This window comes from Petaurus breviceps, unplaced genomic scaffold, assembly GCF_028583685.1.
Source record: "Petaurus breviceps papuanus isolate PSGF00001 unplaced genomic scaffold, PetGlider_PUasm1.0 207, whole genome shotgun sequence".
Lineage (NCBI taxonomy): Eukaryota > Metazoa > Chordata > Mammalia > Diprotodontia > Petauridae > Petaurus > Petaurus breviceps.
In genome coordinates this window covers 14188264-14202125 of record NW_027185850.1, presented here as the reverse complement: position 1 = coordinate 14202125, position 13862 = coordinate 14188264, and the positions used below count along the sequence as shown (strand labels likewise).

At 42.2% G+C, this 13862-nt stretch overlaps 1 protein-coding gene across 9 annotated transcripts in view; it reads left to right on the top strand.

Annotated features, from left to right (window-relative positions):
- Positions 1-13862, top strand: part of LOC138164915 (nuclear factor 1 A-type) — a 462063-nt gene that overhangs the window by 251082 nt on the left and 197119 nt on the right. For all 9 annotated transcript variants that reach the window (XM_069092877.1, XM_069092878.1, XM_069092876.1 and 6 more), the window contains exon 3: positions 2151-2216. In XM_069092877.1, the coding sequence (XP_068948978.1) occupies positions 2151-2216 (66 nt within the window). The remainder of the gene's footprint in view (positions 1-2150; positions 2217-13862) is intronic.

Genomic DNA, 13862 nt, shown 5'->3' with positions numbered 1-13862 from the left:
TTTTCACCTCCCCTGCAGTCTGCTAAGCTCCAGAAAATTTCTGTAATTGACATTTAAAATATGATTCCTATAGAAAATCTTTTTGGTTATCATTTCTCCAATTTTTGGTGAAGACTTTCTGTTCTTTTTGATAAGTAATTCTAAGTGATTTCTTTTTAAAGTTTTTTTTTTGACATTTAGCACTTTTATTTTTATTTGTGCTACAGAAACTGTTGCCAGATGATTAAAAGTATGACTTTGCCAGGCTTAAATCCCCATTTCGATTTTCTCACCTCCTTCTCCTTGGACCTTTTAATGGGTACAGAATCATTTTCTAAGACATTTACTGGGTAGCCAATCTATAGAGTCACCAGGTTATAGATATTCTTTAAAAATCTGAATATTTAAAATAGGCATTTTCTTTATAGTACTTTGCTATAATTAAAATCCTCATTTGCTTAAAAGGAGGGAGCATTTCTAAAGCAATAAATTAGCATTGCTTGACCCAAGGTCACAAGTAGTGCTGATTCTTTCTGGGTTATTAATACCTCAAAGAAAAAGAAGGAAGGTGTAATAATTCTCCTGCAATAGAGGTAAGATTTTCCATTTAATCATGGAGAAGGGTCGTGACCTTTTGATCTTAAATTGACTTCTTTCAGAAATGTGGTCAAATTTCAGACAGGTGAATTCTAAACCTTGGGAAGTCAAGGTTAAGTTGGGATTGAGGTGGTCCACAGATGGCAGTCTTTGGGGAGATTTCAGTGAATTGCTTTGGTTTTCAACCAATGCTCCCGGGCACAATCCTCCCCACTTTGGCTGGTGTCCCCCCTCCCAAATAAGCTTAATCGCTTAGGAATGCCTCCCAACACTAGGGTTTTATTTTGGTCTTTGGGAATTGACTCGATATTAGAACAATGACATTTGAAATTAGGTTTGTCATATCAAGATATTTTCTGGTTTGGGATTAGTAATGGTAACTAAAATTTATATAGAGTCTGTTTTGTGCTAGGTACTATCCTGAGTGCTTAATGGATATTTTCTCATTTGATCCTTACAACAATGCTGCTAAAATGCTGAACATTATTTAAATTCTATATTATAATTTTATATATACATATATATATCACATTTAAAGTTATAATGATTTTTTTGTTGTTTTTGACATCATGGCCATTTTTTTCTCTTCTTCCCCCATTGCCCCTCAATTAAACCCTCCTTTTTAACATTGTAAAACTGAGAGATGACGGGTCTGGTGCTGGATTCATTCAGCATTCCAGAAGAGGGTCATCGGCTTATAGATTTTTAGTTAGAAAGGTTCTTAGAGAGCATTTAGTTCAACCCCTCATGCTACAGATGGGGAAACTGATACCCAGAAAAGTTATTTTAATTTATGTTATCTTAGTTACTTTATAGATAGAAACCAAACTACTTTTGCTGCTGGTGGTAATTTTTTAAAGGAAGAATAAATTCAGGTCTCATGAGGTACAAAAAAATCCAGTTGAGGCTAAAAGGTTTGAGGTTTCCTTCTCTGTACCTGTCACTGCTCCCCTCACAGACTTTCCCAAACACTTTAATATAAGAGAAATATAACCTTTAAAATGGGGTAAATGTTTGTTTAGAAAGGTCCCTGGGGGTTAGTACATTGTTTGAAGACAGCCTACACCCCATTGGTTCTGATGGGGTGTGCGCTGCTGAATGTTAGTCTGAATTTGTGCAGCCTTACTGCAGAGATTAAAAAAAAAAAAACAACTTAAAAAGCACCAGAATTTGCTACTGTTGTTTGATTGCTTTTATATACCAGCTTCAAAATATGTTTTGACATTTTATTATGCTGTGAATCAAGCCTCAGATGGGTGTCATGAAGGATGAAGTCTTCCCCAGACTCCGGCATATAAATACTGAAGGAAGGCAGTTGAGAAGGAGAGGACCCTTAGAAGTTTCCAAGTTGGGCTCGGGCACCTTCGGGGGTGCCTCGAAGGCCCCACAGAGGGAGGGTTTGAGCTTCCGATTTCTCTCCGGAAGGCACCCGGGGCTTTTTGTGTTGCCATGTCCCGCTCTTGCATTCTTGTTCTTGGGTTGTACTCTCAACCTTTTTTGAGGAAGTCTGGCGCCTACGAACCACTTTCCACAGCAGACCCTGTAATTTTTGGCTGTCTTTTTCTGTTTTTCAGACTCAAGTCAATCTGAAAGTCCCAGCCAGCCAAGTGAAGCCGACATCAAGGACCAGCCAGAAAATGGTAAGTTGAGCCTGGGGTGACTCTCTCCTGCCTCCTTTTGAAGCCCCCCAGCTGTGCCTCTAGCCCAGAAACTTCCCAAACTTTCCAAACTTGAGACCTCCACCGAATGCTGAACTCTCTGGTCGTTTGGTCTCCCCAGGCAGTCTTGCCAATCCTCTGAGCTGGAAGGGACTTTAGCAGCATCTGGTCCAACCTGTACCTGAGGAAGAGTCCCCAACCAGGGGCCAAGAGGCCTCTCTAGGATGTTCCTAGTGACGGGAAATCACTACTTTCCAAGACAACCTTGGGAGGCATCTTAGGGAGCCATGAACAAACATTTATTAAGCAACTATCATGTACTTGGAATTATGCTAACCACTAGGGATTGAAAGAAAGGTGATTTTAGGGGAAAACTTTCCCTCCAGCCTAAATTTGCCCTTTTCACCTTGTACTTATTAAGTAGAAAGCAGTAGGGAAGCAATGAGAAACTGAACAGATGGGAGACATTGCTCTTCCTTTTATTTTCCAAATAGCACCAAAAACTAAGGGGGAGCTGCATTGAGCTATGGGAGCCAGGGTAGAGAGCCTTAGCCTCTGTTCTGCCTCCTGCCTCGCTGTATATCATAGATAAGGCACTTACCATCCCCTGCCTCGGTTTACCCTGATGTAAAACAAGGCAGTTAGACTTGAGGATCCCTGATGTCCTTTCCAGCTTTATAAGGCATTCTTGTATAGGATATTTGAGGTCAGCTTACACCCCTCAATCAGAAACTTTCAAAACCTAGGTTGGAAGCTATGAGTTTTGCAAAGAGATATTTGTGCTGGACGCATCACTTTGTTGAAAACTTGAAAAATATGAAGCCCTTTATGTCTTCTGCTTTAAATAAGTTTCATTGATGCCTTTTTTCTTTATGTCATCATCATGTTAATACCCTTCACCCCAAACTGAATCCTTCTTTGTGATGAAACTCTTAAAGGCTCAGTGTTCTGGGGAACTCTTTGTACATTGAAGAGAAGGTGCCAGCCTGCGTGAGTGGAGGGAGTTTCCTCACAAGGGAGTTCCCTCTATCAGTGAAATCATGGTTTTGGTCACTTTATCTCTGTTGAGATGCTATATGTTGAGTGTCATCAGTATAGATCACTCCTTCGTTACTTAGATGGGTCAGTCACCTCATGAGGGTGGCTTGTTCTTCCATGGACCACCAGTGAGGAACCATCCTGCATTTGGCTCTCCCTTGGGCGTATATGATATGCTGCTATGTTGGTGGTGGTGTTGCATCATTTTTCAGGCATGTCTGACTTTTCATGAGCACATTTAGATTTTTCTTGGTTTGCCATTTCCTTCTCTAGTTCACTTTATGGATGAAGAAACGGAGGCAGACAGGGTTAAGTGACTTGCCTAGGAGCACACAGTTAATACGTGTGTGAGGCCAGATTTGAACTCAGGAAGATGAACACTGCTGACACCAGTCCTGGCACGGCATGCTCTCTGTCCACTGCACTTCCCGAGCAATGCTAAGTTGTCTAACATAGCCAGTTAGTAAAAATGACAGGGACGAAACGGGAAAGTCTGGAATGATGATCTTGGACAGATTTTAAAATATGACTACAAATTTATTTTTAATTTTTTTCCCACTTTTGGAAAAAAGGCTGAATTAAGCTCGTTGACCCTCAAGAGTCCGAGCGCCCAAATCCCTTGAATAACCCTTTTCCATCTTCCTGGCTGAGCTAATTCTGTCCTCTTCCTTTGATGGCTGTTAGTGTTTTTGTTACTTCTACCTTCCTGTGCCTTTCCTGGCTGGAAGAAGAGATGAAAAGACTTAGTACCAAGGCTGGAAAATTTTGAGTTAATGGTCTGCTCTAGGGGTGGGGAACCTGTGGCCTTGAGGCCACATGTGGCCCTCTAGGTCCTCAAGTGTGACCCTTTGAATCCAAAATGGCAGCACTTGAGGACCAAGAGGGCTACATGTGGCCTCAAGGTCACAGGTTCTGCTTGTGATACCGTGGGAAGGAGAAGAAATTTGGAGTCAGACAACCTGAGTTTGAATTTCCCTCTCTGGCACAACAGCACCGTGACCCCAGGCAAGCCTCTCTGAGCCTCAGTTTCCTCCTCCAACAGCCTCTGAGTTTTCTTCCAGCTCCAAACCCCCCGTGATTCTGTGATCTTGCCTGCTAGACATACCCTGTGTCCTAGGATGGTTTTCATTCCATAAGCCTCAGCACTTCTGTGAATCGTCAGGTGCCAAAAGCTCAGAGCCCCACTGTTCTGAGACTCATCCCACTGTTTACTTCTTCCACATATTTTTAGCTGACATTTCTCTGGTCCCTTATATTCTGCAGCGTACTTTATATGAAAAATACACGTATAAGTGCATACGTGCACACGTGTATACAGCAGAGCTTGTAGAGGTTATGCTGAACTGTTTAGTGTGGCTAATAAGGACAAACATTTACACTTGCACATACTTTTAAGTTTAAAATTTTGTTTTTTGGGCCAGACATGTGATTTCTTTGGTTCTGGGAAATTCCAGTGAAGGCCCTTCCTGGATGAAAACGGATCAGCCTCTGGTCTTGGGGCCCTTAGAGGTTAAGTGACTTACCCAGAGTCTTGTAGTCAGTAAATCTTAAAGGCAGACCCTGAACCCAAATTAACTTGACTCTGAAACAGCCTTTCTCTGTCTATTACATTAAACTTCCTTCCTCATTCCATATCTCTCTCTGTCTCCCTCCCTCTCTCCCTCCCTCCCTCTCTCTCTCTCTCTCTCTCTCTCTCTCTCTCTCTCTCTCTCTCTCTCTCTCTCGCTCACTCTGATTTTCTCTCTCCATATATGTACATAACTGTATACAGAAATAGATGTGTGTATATACATATATAAAACTTCATTACAAAATGGTCTTGAGTTTTCTACATTCATGGTGATTTTCTTTTCTCTCAATCAATAGAGTTTGTCTTTTAGACATAATCTTCTGTGACTTCCAATTCAGTTCAGTGTTTAAGTCTTTATTACACCTCTCCTCTGTGCCAGGCACTGAGCTTGGCCCCGAAGATGAAAAAAACAAAAGACAAACAGATAAACTGAACCAAACCCTGTCTTCAGGGAGTTCACATTCTATAAGGTGATGTTTAAAATTTTTTAAATTTTAAACTTTTTTATTTTAAAAAATTCATTTGAAAATTTTAATTTTAAAAATTTAATTTAAATTAAATGAATTTTAAATATGTTTCATTCACAAAAGTATTATTAAGTACTAGAGATCCAAAGATTCCATTATCCTGCCGTACTTGCAGGGTTTCAGGGCTCTTGGCACACACTGCCTCATTTGATCCTTCCCTTAACCCTGGGAGGTGGCTGCTATTGTCACCCCCATTTTAGAGCTGAGGAATTTGAAGCTGAGGCCAGGTGACTTGCAGATACCCCCCTGGTTGTAGGTCTTACTTGGTGCCCTGGATTGGTCAGAGCTTGAGAGGTCAAATAAACAATCCTCTCAGTAAAAACATATTCAAGTCCCCCCAGATAAAAGCCGTCTCCTAAGTTAGAGGCATTGCACCCATGGCCCCCCTCCTGCTACACTCCTGAGTGCCCCTGAACCAGGATAAGATGTCATTGGGAAATATTTAACAAAATAAGACATAAACAGCACTGAATTTTAAAACTAAGTCACTGGGTACCCTCAGGGAGCCTTATTTATAGCTTAGGGATCCATCCCCATTTCTATCAGAGATTCTCACCACTGTCCTAGACAGTTTTAAAAACAGCAAGAGGAGCAGCCAGGTGTGCAGTGAGTAAGAGCACCGGCCCCAGAGTCGGGAGGCCCGGGATCGGTTCCGGCCTCAGATACTTAACACCCACACAAAGTAACTGGCTGTGTAACCTTGAGCAAGTTACTCAACCTCAATTGCTTAAAAACAAAAGCAAAAACACAGCAACAACAACTTTGGGTAAGAAAATTCTCTAGAGTCTCAAGAACCCTTTGCTCATGTCTAGAGTTAACTTTACCTCCTCCTTGCCCTAAGAGCCCATGGCTGGATCCTGGATACATCTGCAGGGGAACCAAGTCAAATCATGCTCCCAGTGTATCTGCAGTGCTCACAAAGTCTTATCTGGTATTGAGGGTGGGGAGGACGTGCCCACCTCCTCCAGTACCCTTGCCGGCAACACACAGCTAGGAAGTGACTGAGACTGGATTCGAATCCAGGTTTTTCTGGCCTCAGGTCCAGCATTCTACCCATGATGGTGCATAAAGTCCCCTTCCGATCCCACTTCTGACACAGTCTAGTAACATGTTGGTGGGCAAGTCCCTTCACCTCTCTACGTCTCCATTTCCTCAGCTATAAAATGCATGAGTTAGGCTAGACCTCCCAAAGGTCCCTTTCAGCTCTGGATTTCATCCATGGTTCTTCCCTCCTCAAGCTGATTTTCTCCTGATGTTGTGGGTGGGGAGATCTAATAATTGTTTACAGCAATTTTTCATCAACCTTTTAAAAAGTGTCATTGTCATAAATTGTCCTCATTCGTCATTTCTCAGTCAGTCAATACTGGGGGCTGTAGGTTTGTTTTTCTAATTGTTTATAGGCCTATCCAAATATATTAGTTTAGTTTGGGGTTTAAATAGAACTCTGGTCTGCAGGGTTTAGTCACTCAAGCCTGGCCATCCCCCTGGCAAGCCTGTGTTTCATCTGACTTCATAAAATGGCCGACAGACCGTTTTCATGCAAATATGAATCCAGAGAGGGTGAGACCTGGCAGCGTTTCCCAGAGCCGTCTGCTGGACAGAGATTGTGCTTTCTGCAATCCAAGGCGTAACCATCACTGAGTTCCAGAGCCTTGGATCATGGAGCTGAAGGAACAAGGAGAGTACCCGAGACCAGCTTACGTGCCAGACAAATTTACCTGAGCACAGAGCTACAGGCGGTATAGTGCAGAGGAAAGGACACAGGAACTGGGGCCGGACGTCCCAGGCTTAAATCCAAACCGACTTAGGTCATCTGTGTTACCTTAGGCAGGTCAGTCTACCTTTATAAGCCTCAGTTTCCTCATCTGTAACAGGATGGGGTTGGACTAGACCTCCAACCCCAAGTCTGTGCTCCTGGAGTCAGGAGAAAAGGAAAGCTCAGCTGGTAGAAGAATATGTCAGTCCCTTCCCTTCATTGTCCATACCTGTCAGAGAAGAAAGAGCAGGAATAATGGGTCACCCTGTCCCAACTGAAGATTAAGCATTTCTCCAAGAACAAGATGCAATCCATCCCCCTCAGAGCTTCTCCCAGGCTCTGAGAAAGCTGCTGAGTCTATTCCAGAAGATGATATAATAGCCCTTAGGAGTCTCAAGGGGAAGGTGAGTTTTATCTCTTCCCTGAAGGCATTCAAATCCCTAAAGGAGAATAAAGATTTCAGTTAGACCTTTTCCTCTTACCTGGCATTGCTGTGAAAAGGAAAGCACTGTGTCTTCCTGTTGGGGGAAGGATCAAGGATGAACCACCTACTTGGGGTTCACTCTCATGAGCCTCTCTTTAGAAAGCCTCGGATTCAGTCCCTGCTGTATGACTTACGCATTTGGAGGCAATTAATGTCACCTTCCAGGCCTCAGTTTTCTTTTCTATAAAATAAAGCATTTCCCTAGATGACCTGTATGATTGTAAATCATGACATAATAATAACAATAATAAAAATTTATGTAGCATTTTAAGCCTTGCAAAGCTCTTTATAAATATTATCTCACTGGATGTTCATCAGATGCCCGTAGCAACTTTAGGAGATGGGTGCTGTCATTATTCCCATTTTGTAGATGAGAAAACTGAGACAGTGAATTGCCTAGGATCACAGGGCTAGTAACTGTCTCAGACAGGATTTGAACTAAGATCTTTCCGACTCCAGGTTGAGTTATCTGAAAAGCCATGAATGTTGGTAGAAGGACTATATAGACTTTCCTCCCCAATTAAAGAGATAACAAGTTCACCCATCTTTGTATGGGATGGAGGGGGATGGTATTCTTATCCCTGATCCCAAGGAAGTAGGCAATGGAAATGAATGGTATTTCCCTGGTAAACCATGGAGAATGAATAGACAAATGGTAATGTACCATTTCATCCAAACCCATAAACTTGTCCATGTAACTTTACCTAAAGTGGATGCAGCTGTTTCTTCCCAGTCTTAAGTTATCTGTTAAGGACTTCTTGTTTTATTTCCCTTTCCCACTCTTTTTCCTCCCCTAAACATCCACTTGCATGAGAATTCTTATTCCACAAGAATTTGGAGGCATTATGTGAAGCCCTCGAATAATGTGTCAGCATCTTGGAGCTCAGTGGGTGGGCACATGGGTGATATCTGATCAGGAAAGGTCTCTTCGTGTGTGTCTAGAATAGGTATGTATCAGGTAAGAACACAGCAGACATTTGTCACAAGCCTGCTCTGTGAAGGGTGCCATGCTGGGCACTGGGGAGATGGCCACTTGAATAAATGGTTCAAGTAACTCATCATCTAGTTGGTGAATCAATTAAGATAAATAGAATCGACAACATTACAATAGAAGTGTATTAGAGGTGACAGCTTATACCTGAGGGGCTCTCATTGTCAGGCAGGTAACCACTTTATGAGGAAACTAGAATCTAAGGCAGATTTTAAAGGTCTGGGAGGAGGAGGGAAATTTCAGTCACAGGGAAAGGCCTAGACAAAGTGATGGAGGTGGGAAAGTACATGTTTGGGGGCTAATTTTTAAAATGTCTGGAAAGGCAGGGTAGTTCCAGGTTATGGAGGGTCTTAAATGTCCAGCCAGACTTTGATCTTGACTCAGAGGCAACAGGGAGGACCTGAAAATATTTGAGTGGAGGAGTGATATGAGCAAAATAAATCACTCTGAGACCTATCGAAAGGAGAAGGTAGTCAGGAAGATATTTTAAGAGACCTTTGCAGTAGTCCAGATGAGTGGGAATGGGGGTCCCTACTTGGCTGATGGAAATCGCAATAAAGAAAAGTCAGTTACATTCAAGAAATACTTGGAGGTGAAATTGACAGGACCTACTACTGATGGGATCTGAGAAGTAGAAACAGCAGAAAATCATAGCATCCTCCCACAATCTCAGAGCTAAAGGGGCCTCATTGACCTGCCAAAGAATCCCATTTACAACATACCCAACAACTTGAATTCTGGACTGCCTCAGTTATCAGTGAGGTCTGGTCCTAGCAATGATTCTCTCACTGTATTCAAGACACGCTTTTCTCCAGCCAAGAGATCCTATCCCACAATGCGGAGGTCTCTAAGGCAACTACACAGTCAGCCATCGCTTGGACTCCAAAAAAGGCCCTTGCAGCTGCACTCATGGCTGTCTGTGGAAGTAGGCTTTCATTGCAAATAAGTAAGATGGTTTTGTATATGTTTTCTTTGTTGCCTTGCCCTCCTCTCCCATTCTCCAATTATAACCTCACCCTAGTGATTATTAGTTCTGAGAAAAAGTTGGATAAATAGGATTTGACTTTTTGGGGTAACCATTTCTTTTCTCTTTTGCTATATCTGCAAATGGGGAAATCACTCTTGAGTACTGACTAGATCTCTCAATCTCTCATCCTTTCTCCCTCTCCCCCCTCTCCTCTTCTCTCCCCCTCCCTCCCTCTCTCCCTTCCTCTTTCTTTCTCTCTTTCTTTTTTCTTTCTTTGTTTCTTTTTCTTCCTTCCTTTCTTTCTCCTTTCTTTCTTTTCCTTCCTTCCTTCCTCTTCTTTTCTTTTCTCTCTTCTCCTTTCCTCTTCTCTCCTCTCCTCTCCTATCTCCTCTCTTCTCCTGTCTCCTCCCCTCTCCTCTCCTTTCCTTTCTTTCCTCTCCTCTTCTCTCTTTTCTTTCCCTCTCTTTTCCTTTCCTTCTCTGTCTTTTCCTTTCCTTTCCTCTTCCCATCATCTTCCTTTATGCCATTGTTTTGTACTATACTATTAAATGCTTCTGTTGCCCCTTCCTAGAAGCCCTCAGAATAGGCTACTTTTCACTGATGAAGTTGACAACATCTCAACAGCAGACACATCACTTTCCTCATGTTGCAGATTCTAGTTCCATTTGACGATGTTTCTGAAATGCTCTCAGGGCCTGCTGGCTGCTCTTTCCAAATCAAAGTGAAAGCTCACAATTTATTGTCTCAGGGTTTGGCGCAAGCATAACAAATGTCTATTCTTTCTTTCATAAGCATGTCCTCTCAAAAGCTGCTCTGCACTTGAAGAAAGAAACCTCAGCACCTCAGTGAACTGTCCAGGGCTTTACAATGAACCCCCTCTGATACAGAGTCAATTAATATATAATAATATTATTAAATATTAATACAAAGACTAATCAGGCTACCAACCCTGATCACTTAGTTCTGGATGGACTGCTTATCCATCGAGAAATTTTGCCTAATTCACAATTTCTGTGGGTAGTTTCTGGAATTTATAAAATGATATTCCCCTACTTGAGGGGGGGCATTGCGTTTTTTTCAGCAGCTGGTTGGTTTATCTTTATTGTAGCTTGTGGATTTTATTTTGCAAGTACCTAGCACCTACTCTCTTTTTTGTGTTTTCCTTTCATATTTTATTCATGAGTAAAATCAGCAAAAATCTCGTCAGTTGAGACAATGTTTTCATGTTCCCAAATAAGTTAAGTTTTGACCAATTCTTAGAAACTTTCTCATGCTTTCTTGCTAGTTAGTGAAGTCTTTAAAAAAAAAAAAGTAAGGATCCATAGATTTGGAGCAGGATAGGAGGCCATCTAGCTTTTTCATCTGTAAATCCCAGGGGTCTCCAGGCCTTGCAGAGTAGAAATGTGGGGAGAAATCTTTGGTCATCCTAGATGCAAGAAAAAGCATCATGTAGAGAGCAGAGAGAAGCCTGGATAGGAAATCAGGGAGCGTGCACTGGGTATCCAGTTCTGCTGCTTATAACCTCTGTGATTTGGACCAAGTCTTATTCCTCATCTTCCTCATCACACTTACCCCTCATTTCTTCCTCTGTAGTTGTTCTCCAGCTCTAAATCCTCTGAGCCATCCCTTGGGGTTAGCTCAAAAGAGAGGCGTGGCTCATTATAATATTTCAGGTGGAATTGGAGTCAGCCCCATGTTTCTGAGGGTGCGTGACCAGGCCAGGTTCTACCTATCTAAGCCTCAGTTTGGTGCCCCTACCTCACGGGGTTGTTGTAAAGCTCAGGTGGGATAATGTCTATAAAGTACTTTGCATAATTGCCAATATTATGTAAATGTCAGTTAGACATGTGGAAGGTGGTTCCCATTCTAAGAAAGGTAGACATGGCCCATTGGCATTGGGATGGTGTTGGCTAGTAGGCTGTCATTACAAAAGAGAGGAAAGAAAAGTTGTCCATTTAATGGCCTGGACTTCCTCCTATAGACCTGGAATCTTAACTTGGGAGTCACAGGGTAGACATCAAGGAAGGTCTCTACTTGGTTGGGGAGTAAAACAAAAAAATATTTTTTTACTAACCTCCAACTAAAGGTTATCTTTTCCTTCAATTCTTAATGTAGACAACCAAATGATATTCTGAGAAGAGGTAGACTTCACCAACCTCCCAATGGGGCCATGACCCCCCCAAAAGTAAAGAACCCCAGCTCTAGACAGAACTTCACTGAAGACAATATGAATTTCTTTTGTACAAAAATGTGTCAAATAGGGAAAATGTTATATGTGGAGTATATTTTTATAACCTAGAGTTATAGAAATTTGCATCTCCCCACAAATATAAGATATGCAAATATATGTCTATATATTCATATATATGTACATATATGTCCACGGATATGTTGGAATATATTCCCATGTTGTATCAGTAAATTAAATTATGTACACACATGCACACGCACAAACATACATAGCTGAACCAATTATTTCATTATTTTAGGAAACTACCCAGGTAGAAACTTCCTCTCCCAGTGCAGACAGGTGTAACTGAAGAAGAGTCTTAGAGAGTTTCTGGGGTCTCTGTTAAGTTTAGTTAAGTAAGTTAAAGTTAAGTGACTTGCCTAAGGTCACACTGTTCAGTCATGTTCAGTCATTTTTCAGTTATGTTCAGTCTTTGTGACCCCATTTGGGGTTTTCTTGGCAAAGATCCTGGAATGGTTTGCCATTTCTTTCACCATTTTGCAAATGAGGAAACTGAGGCCAATGGGGTTAAGTGACTTGGCTAGGGTCAAATATAGGTAGTGTCTGAGGCTGGTTTTGAACTCAGGAAGATGAGTTTTCCTGACTGCAAATCCAGTGCCCGCTGCATGATTGCACCACCTAGAATTGGGGTGGAATCACTGCCAGTTTGTATGTCACTGGTGGGATTGAATTCAGCTCTTCCCCTCTCTAAGACCAGCCCTCTATGCCCTTAGCCACATGGCTTCATAGACCCATGGTCAGAGGGGTTTTAGAAAATACCCGTAATGTATCATTGTTACAGACTTTTATGGCAGTAGAAGATCATGGCTAGTTCTACAATTAAATAGCAATATGGCGCCATGTCCATTAGGTGAGAAACTGCTACGGTGCCTTTCCTTCCCTCCCCAATTTTTTGTGACAACTACATTGGGAGCTTGTTTGATAGGGAACCCTTCTCAAAGATTGATTTAAGAAGACACAAAATGTATGGGCTAATGATTGCTCTCACCTTCCTCCTTATCTATTAAACATTGGCATTTAAAAATTGGGGGCCTATAATGGGGTGTGTGTGCCTTCCGTGCAGCAAGTATTGGAGGAAGTTTGGGGCAGAAAACTAAATTTTAATTTGTTGTTTTCAAGTGCATATATTATTTGGGGGGGGGAGGGGGAGGAATTACCCATTTGTGTACCAGTAAACTGAATGCAACATAAATAATTTATCCAGGGATTTAGAGTCGCTAATCCAGATCGATTAGCTTCTCACTAGAAAAATTCATGCAGCCACAAGGATTTTTGGCATCAGCTTTTCTGCCTGCAGCCTCCCCATATTTTCTCCCTCTTCTACAGCTTCAGGCAACTGTTTCCCTCAGTCATCGGTGGATAGCTGAGCAAATCTACCAAGATACTAGAGATAAAATGGGGGAAAACCTCCTTTACCAAGCTCACAAACCACAAAAACCGTGGTTTCATTTCTGCCGTGAGGAGAAAGACAAGCCTTCTGGCTTTTTCCTATTGGAAGCAAATGACTAAAGTCCAAGGAGACAAAAGGAAATCCATCCATCCATCCATCCATCCATCCATCCATCCATCCATCTGTCTGTCTACTATCTGTCAGTCTCCCTCACCAGACCCCTTCCCCCAAAGTAGGAGTGCCTTCCCGCATTTTCCAACTCCAGGAAAATTGGCATCTTCCTGAGTTTTTGGTATCATCTGGAAGTAGGATGGCATGCCAGGAGGAGCTTGATCCAGAGTCAGAAGCACTAGATTCAAATCCTTCCCATAATAACAAGTTTATGACTTTGTGCACATCATTTCCCTTCTCGGCCTCAGTTTCCCCATCTGTGAAGTGAGGGGCTCCAGTGAGATGACCTCAGGTCTAAAGCAGTTGCCCTTTGGCTGCTGTAAGACTCTAATGACATTGCATAAATAAAGCAGGTGTCAAAGACCAAAGCACTGTCTCGATGTCCATAGGTATTGTCCGTGAAAGGGGAGCGGTCAGTCAGTCAGTCAGCATTTATGAAGCATGCACTCACTAGTAACATTGGCAGGACTCCCCTCCTCCCAC